At 36.1% G+C, this 16,515-nt stretch overlaps 1 protein-coding gene across 8 annotated transcripts in view; it reads right to left on the bottom strand.

The window, feature by feature from the left end:
• Window positions 1-16,515, bottom strand: part of ASPH (aspartate beta-hydroxylase) — a 175,469-nt gene that overhangs the window by 129,830 nt on the left and 29,124 nt on the right. For 4 of the 8 annotated variants that reach the window (XM_043879855.1, XM_043879851.1, XM_043879853.1 and 1 more), the window contains exons 2-4: window positions 15,879-16,028; window positions 15,103-15,147; window positions 13,558-13,626 (exon numbers count right to left, since the gene is read on the bottom strand). In XM_043879855.1, the coding sequence (XP_043735790.1) occupies window positions 13,558-13,626; window positions 15,103-15,147; window positions 15,879-16,028 (264 nt within the window). Of the gene's footprint in view, window positions 1-260; window positions 303-13,557; window positions 13,627-15,102; window positions 15,148-15,878; window positions 16,029-16,515 lie in introns of all 8 variants that reach the window. The other 4 variants (XM_043879857.1, XM_043879859.1, XM_043879856.1 and 1 more) reach the window with 3 other exon arrangements.

The following is a 16,515-nucleotide window of genomic DNA, read 5'->3' on the forward strand; positions in this document are numbered from 1 at the left end:
ACTGCAAACTTAATATGTGTACTTTAAAGACTATTACAAGGTTTTGATCATTTGAAAAGGAAATTACTTAAAAGCCTGAGGCAGAAATTTCTTTAATGAAATCTTGATAAAACTACTTATGACCAGAAGTGCACCCAAAACTAAAAAGCGATAATGTTTAGCATTAGTAGCTGCATCCACAGAACACATCTAAAAACTGTCATGCATTTTCAAGCATTAAACTTGATTCACTCAAGGCTAATTTGAAAAACAGAAAATACCTTTAGCCTTGGTTTTTCTCTTGGCTAACCCACCAGGTCCTTCTGTTGGTGTTTACAAGATGAAAATAGGTTATAAACAGAAAATAGTAAGGTAATTAAAAAATAACTGTCTATAAAATAGTTCAAACAGATGCATTGGCTAACAAATGTAATTCAATTCACCATTTAAAAAATACACTCCTCCAACATACAAAAATATCTATCATTTGTATGTCATTTTAGAACTTTATAACCAAAAACTACACTTTTTTTCAGGAAAAATTATTTTTTATTTAATTAACTTCACAACCTGCTTTAGATCTGAAAGAACTGTTGGCTTTAGAAATGTCTAATTACCACTGGGAATGACATTTCCCTCTCACTGGTTCCCAGATGCTAGGGGACTTCTGCTTAGACACAGATGATTAATTATAGGCACTAGAGTTGAAAGGACCTGGGGGCCCCACTCAGTCATCACTGCCACTCAATAACAGGACAGCATATTTATATAGAATTTTACTTTTTATTGTCTATATTATCATGGCTTTACCCCCACAGCTTCAAACTTCTTCTATAAAAAACTACATAAGTAAGAATTATACAGTTACAGAGGGATATATTTACTCTTCATCTAAAAACTTTGCAAAGGCTATTTCCTCTTTAGGCAAATGAAAGTTCTGATAACGCATTTATTTTTTAACCTTCTAACAAATGTCAGTGAGTTGGGCCATAAAGAAAGCTGAGTGCCAAAGAACTGATGCTTTCAAGTTGTGGTGCTGCTACTAATGCTAAAAAGACTCTTAAGGGTCTCACAGACTGCAAGGAAATCAAACCAGCCAATCCTAAAGGAAATCAACCCTGAATATTCATTGGAAGGACAGATGCTGAAGCTGAAACTCCAACACTTTGGCCACCTGATGCAAAGAGTCCAGTCATTGGAAAGGACCCTGATGCTGGGAAAGATTGAGGGCAGGAGAAGTGGGCAGCAGAGGATGAAATGGTTAGATAGCATCACCAACTCAGTGGACATGAATCTGAGCAGACTCCAGGAGATGGTGGAGGACAGGGGAGCCTGGTGGGTTATAGTCGATGGGGTCACGAAGAGTTCGAACAAGACTTAGCAATTAAACAACAAAAGCAACAAACGTCAACACCATCTCCCTACAATTTCATTCCCAGCCAGCTGATGCTCCCAGTTCTATCTTCTGTTCACATAAATGTTATCTTACACTCCTGCATCAGCAAACTTTCCAAAGTGGCATTCCAGGTTGCCAATCCATTTCCTGGGTACACCAGGATGGGAAATCTAGTGATCCCTGTTCATCCCCCATGGACGCAGCACCACGTACAACATGTCCTCTACAGTGAAGGTCTCAAGTGTTGTCCCAAGAAAACACCTACACCCTTTTACACATACAGTAAGTCCTCTACATACAAACAAGTTCCATTCTGAGAGAGCTTTTGTAAGTCTAATTTGTTCATTAGTCCAACAAAGTCAGCCTAGGTACCCAACTAACACAATCAGGTATATAGTACTGCACTGTAATAGGTTTATAATAGCTTTCACACAAATAATACATAAAAAGACAAACACACACAAATAAAATATTTTTAACCTTACAGGACAGTACCTTGAAGACTACAGTATACAGTACAACAGCTGGTACACATGGGCTGGCATCGAGTGAACAGGCAAGAAGGACTGGAGGAGGGAGAGGAGTGGAGAGACTGTGGAGCTGAAGGACAGTCAGCAATAGGAGATGGAGGGAAAGCTGCAACGTCACTCACGCCTGACACTGATGGAACACACGCTCACATCTCTGAAAGTTCTCAACTTGAAGGTCTGTGTGTAGGAGACTTACTGTACTCCCCTGGAAACCATGGAAGCCCCTCTCTGTGTTTCTCAAAACCATGATCACACTCCCACTTTCAGTATGAGATATTTTTTACTCCTGTTATATTCTTTGAATCCTCCTCCATTCCTAAGTTCCTTCCCCTTTCTCTTCATGACAATTTGTTTCCATCAAATGCGATAGTTCATGCGAGAATGGTCATTTATTTTGGTTGAGATATCACCACTGTCATTCTGGAGAAAATAAAGTAATACTACATCTTACCACTGACTACATTAAAAACAGAAATGTGGATTAACTGTTCCATGTGGCTATCTCTATCTGTCTGGTTATTTGATATACACACATAACCAAAACCAGTGTGTGTGTCTGACTGCTATCTTTCACAGACAAAGCCCAACTGTTTCCTAAACTCTATCAAGAACAGCATACCACTGGGTAATATTGAATGCTATCTTGGACCACTCCCCAATAAAGTTTATTTAGATAAAATACAAAACTCATTCTTCTAATGAAAACTCCATGAGTGTTATCCAATGTGCAAAAGAAATTAGTATAAAGCATGAAGAAACACTTTTAATGATGCTACTGCCCTCCCCCCCATTCCTACACATTCTTGACTGGAAGGCCTAGATATTCCCTTACAAAGCAGAGTGGTGGGAATCAGACTATCCCCTCCAATATTATGATGTAGTCAAAACTGGTGAAAAGGCTAGAGTTAAGCCAACATATTAAATCGACATCAGATTAGTTGATTAGAAACAGGAAAATATGTGGTTTGAAGCTCTGCTTTTATATATTCGTAATTCCAAACAGAATTATCATTCATATCAATGGCTAGTGTGGTCTCTCGCTATAATACTGTGTAAAATCAACAACGTACCCTCTTTTTCTCCTTTTCTCTCTTTACAACTATAGCCAATGCGCAGGAGGGCAAAAAAAAAAAAAAATTAACAATTCCATCAAACAATATAATTCACGATAATACAATAATTCCCTAAAAATAATTTCTAAATACTATGGAGAAAATTGTATCAATTGGAGTCTGAAAAGGAAGCGTCTTGGTACTCTATAATTCATTTGGATAAAAGTTGTTTTTATTGATAGAATATGTTCTAATTGAAGGCAATGATCAGATAAGCATTACAATGTGGCTATGGGCAAAGAGAATGGCAAAAAAAAAAAAGGCATTATCATGTTGTTTGTTTCTTTTTTGCCCATAAGTTTACTTACTTTGATGGTTTTAAAGTGATTATTATAAATAACTCAGTTGATGCTTTGGGTATTCTTGTACAGAAAATTAGGGGGAAAAAAAATTTTTTTTAAAGCAGGTCTTATATTTTTCTCTTAGAACCTGAGAGAGTTGCCTAAAAGTAATTACTGTTACTGTGGCAATTGCCTCAGAGACACTACCTCAGATACATTTTCAAAGTGAAATGCTATGCATGAAATTAAAATGCTGAATCATGAAGCCAATGGTCGGACCTGCGGTTCCACCACAATTTTAGAAGACTGGCTCTGTTACAGAAACCCAAGTAGGCTTTCAGGGAGTTGGTCAGAGAATGGGTTGGCTGGGTATCATGTCATACTTAGGTCATCCCAGTCACTCCCACTGTCCCTGGTGAGACCAATGAGTCACCCTGAGCCTGTTGTGTATCTTCCTCCTGCCTGTCAAAGCATCATGATTTACTTCAACGCTGATTACAGTGAGCTCCAGATGGCTAAGAGAAGATTCTGTGAGTTAGACAGCCTGTCGCTCTAGAACGTGAGTCTAGTCTTTGTAAAATATAAGCGAGGACATTATCCACCCAAACAGAAACCTGATGAAACCTACAGTACAGGGAACTCTACTCCATGTTCTGTGGTGACCTCAGTGGGAAGCTGACTCACTTTGCTGAATGGCAGAAACTAACACAATATTGTAAAGCAACTATACGCCAATTGGAAAAAATAAAAAGATCTAGTTGCAAAACACACACAAAAAAATGAGGCATAACTAAAGAAATATATTTTTAAATGTATAAGTAGTATTACGGCAATAAAGTTTAAAACAAACCAAAAAACACTACACCAATTCTTTTTATTTTTAAATAGATGGCATAACAATATTATCATGGACATTTTCAAAAAAAGGAAGCTACAAGCCTTCCACCCCTCAAGCATAAGGGAAGATCAGAACATCGGAGAATTGAAAAACTAAAAATTTAAGAAGGGAGAGAGACTGAGAGCTTGAATAAAGATAAAATACAGACTCAAATACAAATGAGATAGCAGAAAAATCACCTGAAGACCTTTACTAGCACAGGTCAGGCCACTGTATTAACTTCAAAGTGTCACTTCTCTTGGAAAAAATATATACCCAATAATGTTTTCACTAATTTAAGCTTTAAAAAAAAATTAGTGTTTTATTATACAATGGGTAATTCCTAAAAGTTCTCATCACCAGGACCAACTCCAGCAAATATTTAATAAATATCCTGTGTTGGGCTCAGCTTTGAAGAGGAGTCAAAACCAGGCTAACCTCACTCCCAACTTCAAGGAGTTCAAAATTTAGTTCATATCTACTCCTGTGTGTCACACGGTTATCTCAGCAAATAACCAAGGCAGAGAATTCAGTATACTGTTTCATCAGTCAACTTGTGATCACTGAATTTTATAAAAAGTGTGCACATCCATGGTGATCAGAGAAATTTCCACAGCCCCAAAATGCAGAAAATGACTTGTTTCATTGAGCAGGATCTGATTTAAGGTGGGTCATTGAGTGTCAGTCCCCAAAAGGTGTAACTATGAGTGTTCAAATTCATATCTGTCTCTATTTCTATTTGCTTTTGCTAATTCTCCAAAGATACAAACATCAGGACAGACAAGGGAACTTTGTTCCATCTAGGTAACTGTAAATGAGCATGACCAGAATTTAAGCAGAGAAAATAGCTATTCTTACTTGTCTGCATTCAGCTCTATACGATAGGGAGGTAATTTCTAGAATAAAGAATCAAGTGCGAGATGAAAAAGCAGGACTGTTGATGTTCAGTTGTTTAGTCATATCTGACTCTTTTGCAACCCCATGGACTGTAGCCCAGCAGGTGCCTCTGTCCATGGGATTTCCCAGGCAAGAATACTAGAGTGGGTTGCCATTTCCTTCTCTAGGGGATCTTCCCAAACCAGGGATCAAACCCACATCTCCTGCAAAGACCTGAGGATTCTTTAATGCTGAGGCACCTGGGAAGCCTGAAAAAGCAGTAATCACCCAGCATTCCATCATGTCCAAGTCATCTGCAAGATACAGTGAGCTGGCAGCTGGACATCAGGGATCAGTACCCAGGAGATGCCTCTCCAATTGACTTACATTGCACCCCTCACATCCCAGGGGAAATAAGTGCTGAAAGAAACTTAAGTGCAGAAATGAAGTCCTCTGAGTGCCACCGCCTTGCTTTTGCACCAAATTCCAGAGAACTCGGTGTCTATTCAATTGGACAAACAGCAGTGTCATCTGAGGAAGGGCAGCTCGGAGGAGACAAGGTCATCTGAACTCAGAACACAGTTCTCAAAGTGCTCTCGCTTGTTCCAAACTGGAAACGCAGAGTATGTGCGTGCCAAGTTGCTTCAGTTGCATTTGACTCTTTGCAACCCTATGCACCTTAGCCTGCCAGGATCCTCTCTGTCCATGGGTTTCTCCAGGTAAGAATACTAGAATGGGTTGCCATTCCCTTCTCTAGTGGATCTTCCCAACCCAGGGATCGAATCGGCATCTCTTATGTTCTCCTGCAAGGGCAGGCGGGTTCTTTAACAAAAATATAGTACAATGTAAAATTCCTTAAGAACTATAAACACTCTAACAATTACATTTTTGTCTTTTTTTGTTCCTAAGCTTAAAAGACACAAGCTAGTAAAGAATTTCTATGATTGAACAGAAAATGACACAATCCTTAGAAGATTAAGAACTATAACACATATAATAAATAAAATGTAAATGAGACCAGTTTCATCAGCTTCAAAGTACTTTATACGTTTTGCAAATACCTTTATTTTCTCACCAAAGCAAGCCATGGGCACAAGTTGAAGGCTGTCACAGAAGTCAGGGGTTCACCAGTTACCTGGATTTTATCATCATCAGAGGCTTTTCAAAGGGCTGATCAGCAGGGGTACCAAAAAAATGGCAAAGGATCCCACATCCTTATTTTTCACTTACAAAAATACAGCATAATTAATTTCTGTACATAAAGTGTGCATTAGTATTGTGACAAAAAAGCAGTCTGATGAAAAATTAATGATTCTGAACATTTTTAACACACAAATTTCATTATTTACTTCTCATAAACTGATCAAACATCTTCTAGAGTTAGTAGCAATGAAGCATTAAGAAACGAGACTGCCTTAAAAAACACATCTCGGACACTGGACTAAAGGAATTTCTCTGAGAGTGAGGCTTAAGACTCCTTTTGAATTTAAACCTAACAAACTCTGATCTGTCATAGTACTCAAATTCAAAGTGAAAAAACATGATAAATATGGACAAAGACAGCATAAACTTTCAGAAAGAACATTTTTTTTTTTTTAGAAAGAACATTATTAAATCCTACTCTTTTGCTTCAAAATATTAACATTCCAAAGTTAGAAGCTTTTGATTGTCAGAAACATTAACAGAATGAAGCATATTCCTTGAATAATTATGAAAAGACAAACTAGGATTATAATAATCATTTAAGTGTTAGGAGATCATTGTCCAATGTATAATGTATGTGTGTGCTAAATCTCACAGTACTGTCTGACTCTTTTCAACCCCACGGACAGTAGCCTACCAGGCTCCTCTGTCCATGGGATTCTCCAGGCAAGAATACTGGAGTGGGTTGCCATTTCCTTCTCCAGGGGATCTTCCCAACTCAGGGATCAAACAAACATCTCTTATGTCTCCTGAATTGGCAGGTGGGTTACTCACTACTAGCACCACCTGGGAAGGCCCCAATGTACAACACATGTATCTGTTTCCAAAAGGAGTTGTGAATAATGCTTAAGATTAGCAAACTGGACAGTTTTCCCCAACACATGTAAATATTAAGTCAAAGGGGAAGTTGATAGGTTCCAGGGTTCTAATTTGAAACTTTTATTTTCAGGCTCTTGTTTTGAGAGCCTGCAAGAGACTTCTAAAAAAGGAGTCCCTCTTGGTCATATTCGCTTCTGAAAAAAATGGTGAATAATTCACTTTCTGAAAGCAACTTGATTAAAAGGGAAAAAATAAGAATAAATATTTGAAAAGTAGAAATTATAGCTAAGTAAAATATTAAAAAACTCAAATATTTTCCAATGTTAAGCTCTATAAAGAACCAAAGCTAAGCTAAGTTTCACAGAGGCTCAAAAAGATGTAAAAACGTGAACAACCACTCTCAAAAAGGGAGAAAGAAATTAGGAGTCTTGGGTCTTATTGCTCTTAAGTTGTAAGAGCTTTATCTGAGGTGGGAAATGAATGAAATCTCATTTTAAGAAATGCATGTTACCTATGTCTAATAATACCATTGCTCTTGCTATCACCAAAGCAAACTCATTTTAAATGAATTCAAAGGTGTTTTTAAAGTTTTCTAATGGCAAAAACAGATTTTCAGAAAAAGAATTACCACTTCAATGAATTTAATTTTAAAAACCATATTTTACCTAAGCCAAAGTTGATGGCCAATTAATAAGGTAATATAGGAAAAAATGGAAAAAGACCGTAATTTAGGATGAATAATTTTAATATGTACAACATTATTTAAGATACATATTCACATTTTCCTTCCTGTGTAATAAGCCTCCTTTAAGAAAAATACAAATTACTTTCTCTGAATGTATATTTGGAAATGAAATTAAAAATAAATTTTGCTTTCATAGAGAGAAAGATTCAGATACACTACTATCTGAATACAGCAATTGAACTACCCTAAGGCAACAACATGGGGTTATTTTCAAATTATTTTCAAAGCACCATGAATACAGAATTTGACACTGCAATCTGTTATTAATCCATCTGACAAATCAACCTAAACAAATTACAATAAAAAGAGCCATCATTTTACACATCAATCATGTTAAGGATCAACAGAGAAGCACTGAAGGCATGAATCATGCTAGCAATATATTTATAATCAATTCCACTGTAATCATCTTAATGAATAGCATGTTAGAAGGACAGGCAGCAAGGGTTAATCACAAAACAATCTGCTATTAAGTTTCTGAATTTAGTTCAGTGAACACATAAGTTGAAACAAAACGATACAGAAACCAATTATACTACCAAGAACATCATTCTCAATGCACTTTGTGAACCACTAGGAGGAGAATGCTGCTTTCCTCAAGCGGGAAAGTCAAGCAAGGGACTAATTAGGCGCTGTACTGGGGGAAAGATCACATGGTTGCCTTGTACTGTCCCATCAAGCTGCCCCACTGCACTTTAAGCCCTGGGTGAACGAAGGAAAGAAAGAAAAAGGAGACTGCTACAGGGGTTCATAAGCCAGTGACTTCAGCCCCTGCATCAAAGTTATTGGTTATGTAAATCCAAGATGACGCAAGTCTTGCCCTGAACCCCTTCATTCTGTGACGTCCCATCAACGCCATCTGCGGTCTCGCTTTCTTCTTCTTCTTCTTCTAGCATTTCAAAAGGAGTCATTATATCATAGAGAAATGAGAGGAAACCATAAAACCAATCTGAACTCTCCTCTGCTAAAATATTAAGGACTTCCTCAAGAGAATCAATATTTTCATTACTGCCATCTTTGGTCAGGCCTACATAAGGATAAAGGGAGAGAGAAAGAGAAAATGAGAGCAGTTAAGTGGGAAAAAGAAGCCTTGGAAGAGTGATCTCAAAAAAGGATGTGCATCACGGTCAAGGACGTTTACAGAAAAGACATTTTGGAAAATAAAGGAATGGGTTAAGATGCACACCTTACAATCAACTCTCAATCATACGGACTAAAGGAAAGGCGGTTGGATCAATCCTCAGCCTTCCTACCAGTCCCTCACTGGGTTTCTCATTAGAGAATCGAGAATCTGAAAAACACAAAATTGCACCAGCCGAAACTGACTCACCCACTTCAACGGGAAAAGTGAGTAAAAGTAATATGAGGATAAAAAGACACTTCCAACAAGCCCCACCTCTCCTCATTTAGCACCCAGATATTATCGAGAGTTGATTATGCAAATATTTACATATACCAATAAATATTCACTGAAAATAGAAACATTCATTTCATCAATTTTTTTCCCTTTAGGAGCTGGAGTTAATTTAGGAAACTCTGGAATTAACATGATTAGCAGGCTTACTGTTCAGCTTCCATAAATGGGCACCAGTGCACTCTAATTCTACCAGATAATCAACTTAAATTTTAACACTGTAAGATGTCAGCTTTATTATGCTGTGATTACTTGACTCATGGTCCTACAATGCTGACAAATAATAAGAGTCAGCCAGAATTAATAACAATTCGTTCAGCCTACCAATGTGAAATGTGATCAGTCACCTGTAATAGGAACATTCCAGAGTTCTCTACTTATCAGCTCCTGAAATTAGCTTCTACTGCAAAGAACTCTGATGCCTGTTATTTTTAAGTCTTGGCCCTGATGAGACTCCCATGATGGAAAGAAAGCAACGTATGTATTGTTTTTATCATTTGCTTTCTTCCTGTGAAGGATTAGCTTTGAGTATCACTAGTCTCATGCCTCCAGCAGGTCTCAAAGTCCACAAACACTGTCAAGCTCTATAATTTTGATGGGGTGGGAAAAAAAAATCAGGCTGGAGGGTTCTGGCTGTAAGAAACGTGAACATCCATGATTTTAGAGCTTTACAGGTTAGAACCACCTAATTCGGTATTCCTGGCATTGGCAATACAAAATTTGTCCCCAAAGCATAACTACTGGCAATTGAGATGGGCAGGTAAGGGATAATAATAAGACAACTAGTCTAATATTAAAGGTTATAGTGAACTTTCTCTGTATTAGCCCACAGAAGAACTACACTATGCCACTCTTCATGTGTTTGGGGTGGGGTGGGGGACACAAACTGCTGCTGGTATTCAAATAACTTTTTGATCAACCCAGAATGTCTCCTCATTTAATTGAAGAGTTCACAAAAGCTATGAACAGAGATCTGTCTTCCCACTCAAGACTATGGAAATAACATTGTTTCTTCTTGTTCAAAAAGAAGCTATACATAGAAGCTGTATATTTAGAATAAATGGTCATCCCCTGTGGCTCAGGGGTTAAGAGTCTGCCTGCAATGCAGGAGACCTGGGTTTCAATCCCTGGGCCAGGAAGATCCCCTGGAGAAGGAAATGGCAACCCAACTCTAATATTCTTGTCTGGAAAATCCCATGAACAGAGGAGCCTGGCACGTTACAGTCCATGGGGTTGCAAAGTGTCAGACATGACTGAGCGACTAACACATATTTAGAATAAATATATTTCTTGTTCTCCATTTTCCAGTATAAGTACTTTCAAGTATTGCATATAAAATGTAAAACTTTACTACCCCTCAGTATGACAGGCTGAAGTACGCAACGAATGGGCAGAAACATTTGAAAAAAAACGAATTACCCAACTATGCAACCTTTCTGTGGTTCTTAAGACAAAAGAACTAGTCCTAAGAGAAAAAGAAAATATGTTCTGGGTATACAATTCTTTGCCTCTAAGGGAGGGCCTGAACCAAGGAGCAGGGTGTGAGAATGCCTTAGACGGGCAAGAGCCAGCCTTCCCTTCTGTACACTCATGCATCTGCCAATCTACAAACATTTGTCAAGGCTCTAAGAATTACCTTCCCTTTTGTTCTCTAGCCATACCTGTTGCCAGCTGAGTACCAGTCGCAGGACAAAAGGATAACCATGTGTCATGTTATTCTAAGAAAATGTTACTCAGTATTTATTCCTCTTTCCTATTGATTTCACTTGGGAAACATATTTTCAAAGAATACATTTTTAGACAGTATAACTTTCAATCATCCAAACCTAAATCAAAGACATTTATTTTAAATAATGTGGCCACAAAACTAGGAAGCCATATAGACAAGACCAGGCTTAGAACATTTTCGAAGTATACCATAAGGGCCATGGCCAGAAATAAATAATAAAATGAATGATAGCTATTGATCTTGATATACTCACGTTTTTCATTTTCTCTTTATATTTTAAAAGAAAAGCCAAACTTTGAAATGTGAAAGAAATGTAAATATGAATGTATACATTTCCTGAAATGGATCAAATTTAGATACATACAAATTTAGGTCTCCAGAAATAAATGCCAAACCTATGGAAGTTCAGCATAACTAGCAATATCATCACACCTGCCCTGCCAAGCTCTCACCTAATCTCTGACTTCCTCCTCTCATCCCTCTTGGGCATTTCCCCTGCCTTAATCCAAAGCTAGAGCTAAAGTTAAACTAGAGTTAAACTAGAGCTCCAGCTTCTCCAAGGAGAGTATATCCCAAGGTCTAGCTCTTTTTGGGGTACACAATCTGCTCCCCCATAATCTCTCCCTGAGCATACAGAGCCCGGCAGTGCCTGAGCCCCCCAAAATTCACCTGGTTCTTGCAATCACCCTCCAGTAACAGAGGCACAACTCAGCGACAACAACCTCACAACGGAGAAAAGAACTTTAGTCATAAAATTCAATTCCCGTCAAGGTTGTATTTCACGCAGAGAATTCAAATGCTACAGAATAAGGTTAGAGGACAAACAGTTCACATTCGTTTCCTTCATCTTTACCAAAGCCACAATCCAACTGTGAATTAGTACACATAATACAGTAAAATGGTGTGTCATAGCCTTTTTGCATGTAATCGTCAAATTACCAAATGAACCTTCCCGTTCTCCAACTAGGTTCTACTCCAAGCATACAATTCTTGTAAAAAGATCAGATTACCATTTGCCCATTCCACATACATGGCTACCCGCAAAGGAGAATGTTCTAAATTACAGTTAAACTCTTAATGGCTACTTAAAAATACTAAGGGGAAAAAATTTTTGAAATCTAAAATTCTAAAAATCAACTTATTAATGTGAATTTGCAGTAGAAATAAATATGTGCTATAGAAGAAATATCATTTTAATTTTTAAAGTTGGTGTTTCCGAATAGACCAGATAGCTAATTTTAAGCACCTCCCTCCTTAAACAAAAACAAAAAAGCAACCAAATGTGGTAAGTAATATTTCTAAAACAAGGAAACTTGGCCCATATGAAGCTATTTTTAAAATAAAAACCTCTGCTATTCAGAATTTGTCATTTACAGAAAAGTAATAAAATAGAGTAATAAATCACTTAAAGGCAAGCAAATCAGCATTGTTGATATGTTTTATATGATTTTCTTTCTTTCACATGCCAAGGATTATAGTCTTCTAAGGACTTACTGTATTTATAGAAACCCAAATTTAGATGCGTAATGACAAAATTATATAGAAAATTCTATTATGGTTAAGACAGGAAAAGAAATTTCATGGGTACTGGAAGCTTTCACTGGTAAGTAGCAAATACAATTCTCACTGAGCAGTAACAAGATAACATACAGTAAAGTCAAAATTAAGAAGTTTTATTATATTTCATTAGTTACAGATGTAGTATCTCCCATTTTTTCATATCCATAAAATATACACAAAATTGTGCAAGAATTTCTTTGTGCTATTATTCTATTAAGCTTAGTATGTAATACCTTACCATATTTGTTATTTTTCTAAAGACTTCAGTGTAAAGTGTTTTGAACATACTATGCTATATACGAAACAAAGGAAAAGATGCTGTTTGACAAGCAGAAATACATAGCTCATCAGGCCAGATTATATAAAATTTGTATATTAAAATTAGCACCATCTTTTATAGCATGATAGCATGTTAAAATAAATGAAAGAATATCACCTCTTTATTTATTACAAAAAAACATCTCAATGATTAAGACAGGTATTTCTGGTGATAAAAAAGAAGCGTCAAGACTTAAAAAAAAAAAAACAAGTAATCTGGCCAAAGACTACTAGTTTATATTTTAATGTTAACTTCCAAACCTTCATAGGACATTTTGAGATGTTTACTACCACTACTTTATTTCAAAATGAATTTATGTAAGTTTTTAGAAATTCACACTTTCAAATGGACGTGAAATATGTCAAATGATGCTAAAGAATGGCTGTAATTACCATATCTGAAAACAGACTAGGACATTAAATTTTCAAATGCTATGTTCAAAATATACAGTGCTTTAAATCTAAAAACGTATGAAATGATACCAATTAAGAACATCTGTGCAGGAGCTATATATTTTATCTATTTGCAAAAGTAACTTGAAATGTGAGAGTTTATGGAAAAATAATTAAGCTATTCATTTCATCCTAACAAGAATATATAATGTGGGAAAATATCTTCCATAAAATGTAAATGATTGACACAGACACTATTAAAACTTAAATATTATTTTGCTTCCAATATTTTAGCATCACTAACTTTTAGAAAATGTGTACTTGCCTAATAAAACTTTGGCATCGTCCACATCAAAATCTCCATCACCATCAGCATCATAGATTCCAAGTTTTCCTACAAGAAGAGAAGCAGAGAAGGATGTGGGAACAAAAGGAAAACCAAATTTAATAAGGTGTTACTACTTCTTACAGTCCTGCATATTAGTTATTAATGCTACCAAGCAAGGCAACTCTTTGCTCCTTTCATTATGAAAAGCTGTGCTAAATGATAATCTCACTTAAAAATGAAGACAGTTCACTTAGAGATGAAGGAAATATTCACCTAACAAATATAAGAAATATAACTGAGATAATATTTTCTTTCAGGGCTTAACAATACCCTGATATTTAATCATTTCAGAACAATATTTTTAAATTTTATTGCTAAAAATATTTTAGATAAAATTTTCAACATATATAAGGAACAATATGGATCTACTTCTAGCAGTTACATGAAATTTAACATTTCTATAATATAGAAGTTCCTCATACCATCAATATTCAAAACTAAATACCAATAGATTCTCAAACCATAGAGTCTCAAAGACTATATATAATTCACATCAAGTACAAGTACTAAAAATAAAAGGATAGATTAACTTTATATTTTATAATAAAGACTTATGACAAGCATCATGAATCAACCTTTAAAAAAAGACTGTTCTGGAAATAAAGTATGTAAAACTGGCCTTTTGAAGTTACAAAGGAACACTTACAGTTATCCTACTTAAAAACATAACTAGCACCAGTCATCTATTACTAAGGAAAAAAAAAAAAAGACTTAAAACAGACAAGCTGAAAAGTCAATATTAGCAGAGACTTCCTCCTTCAAAAAGAGTAAGTATGAATTTTTTTTTTTTTTTTAAAGAGTAAGTATGAATTTTAAGACATAATAAAATTTTATCATCTCGGAGCACTGTTATGTTCAGCATTTCAAATGTGAGTCAAATACATTCAGTTTCCTAAAAACATCTAAAAATTGACACGATTTATAATTCATCACTGGACAATGGATGTGAAGAGGTTTATTAGTTTCACATTTTTAAACAATATTTTAAACCACATTCACAAATAGAGTATCAGTACAAAAACACTAGTTGGCAACACTGCCACCATTTCTTATTAAAAAGTAAATTAAAACATTGCATAACAGCATGAAGAACGTTGGGAGTAGAATAGATATGACCAACTCGGACCCTCCCAGAGCCCTTGTCCTACTTTGGAAAACATTTAACTTGCTATGTCGAAGTCTGGTTTACAAAGCACACATATATTGAAAATGATAGCAGTGAGAGATAAGGAAGTGATCATTTCTATACCTAAGAAAATATAAATGAAAAGCACTGGTCTGCAGTTGAGGCTACATATAGTACAGTTCAAATAACATTAAAAAAAAAAAAAACCAGAAACTATACTTTCTGAGAAATTTAAAAGGGAAAATTGGTCCCATCACTTACATTCTCTAATGCAGGTGATAACTAAAAGAGTAGCCTAAGGGTGCAGTTTTAGAGACTAACACAAGTAGACTTAAAATTCATCTCCAGGAGCCTACCTTGAAGCACCTCTGACAAGTTATAACGGAAGTCCTTTGCTTTGGCTGCATGCATGTAAAAACACGAAATTGTTACTTGCGCTTAAATATTCTGAAATTAATAATGATGACAGCACAAAAAGTTAAAAACCAGTGAACTCTATGTTTCTACATATTTACACTGTTGAATTTTATGTCATGTGAATTTTACCTCAATTACAAAAAAAAAGACTTGACCAAGTGAAACAAAGAATCATGAAAGTAAAAAAAATCATGAAAAACTGCAGTGATGATGGGGAGAGAAAGGGGAAAAGGAGAAGGAAGGACGACAACTATCAGAAGTAACAGGACAACTTCCTCTAAACACCGTACGGGGTACACCTACATACGAACTCACACACACACTTGTGCTCCCACAATTTCAATGAGGACACAGAAGGGTATGCTTTGAAATGCTTTCTTTAAGTCAGGGTCTTGCCAGTTGTATTTATGATCTACTCATGGGTCCTTGAATAAATTCAGTTGGCTCATGACCTATTTTAAAAATTCATAATATAACAAAATGGAATAGAAATGATAGACTATTGCATGTCATGGGAGTATGTACTGTTTGATACAATTTTTCTGTGCAAACAATGTAAGTCTATTTTTACTTCAACAGATCATGTTCAAAGAAGTTGAAGCCATCACTCCAAGCTAACCCTGCTAATGTCCCCTTTTCTTCCTTCCCTACTGAGAACCACTGGAAGGCTACAGAAATTAACAGTACTAATAAGAAACAACATGAAGACCCTTACCTAACACTTCTTCATAATCAACAAGATCAAACCAGACCACAGCTACTGATGTCCAAACTCCGAGCAACGCGATGACCATAAACCATGTAAAAAATGAACTTCCAGAAAGTCCTCCTTTCCTCCCGTTCTTGGGTCCTCCCTGCTTTGTCTCTGTTAAAAAATAAGAGAGGGAAAATGTCATTATATAAGAAGAAAAAGCTTTATTGAACCTCTTTTCACTGAAATATTTCTCGAGGAATTTGATAGTGCTTACAATGCTAAATCACTTCAAAGTTAGTTGTCACTTAAATTCTTAAATCACGTTACACAAAGATTTTGAAAATGGAAAAGACTTATGGTTCGACACAAAACCACATACCTAAGACCCTAATGTTGAAGCAATGAAAGAAATAAACTACTAATGGCTATTTTTTAAAATAAAAATTGATATGTATGTTCCAAGTTTTATATCCAAACGACCTAAATAGAACCTCCTTCAAAGTTCAGAGTATATCAACAGCTTATTAAGATCACAGAGGTAGCCAAAGCCTTTTCTTCTGCTCCATCTAGTTTCTGTAGAATCTGGAAAACTCTGCCATAGAAAAAAGCCTTCCCCCAAATGCTCCATATTCTTAGGCAGAGAGACAGGGAAGGAAGG

Source organism: Cervus elaphus, chromosome 21 (assembly GCF_910594005.1).
Source record: "Cervus elaphus chromosome 21, mCerEla1.1, whole genome shotgun sequence".
NCBI lineage: Eukaryota > Metazoa > Chordata > Mammalia > Artiodactyla > Cervidae > Cervus > Cervus elaphus.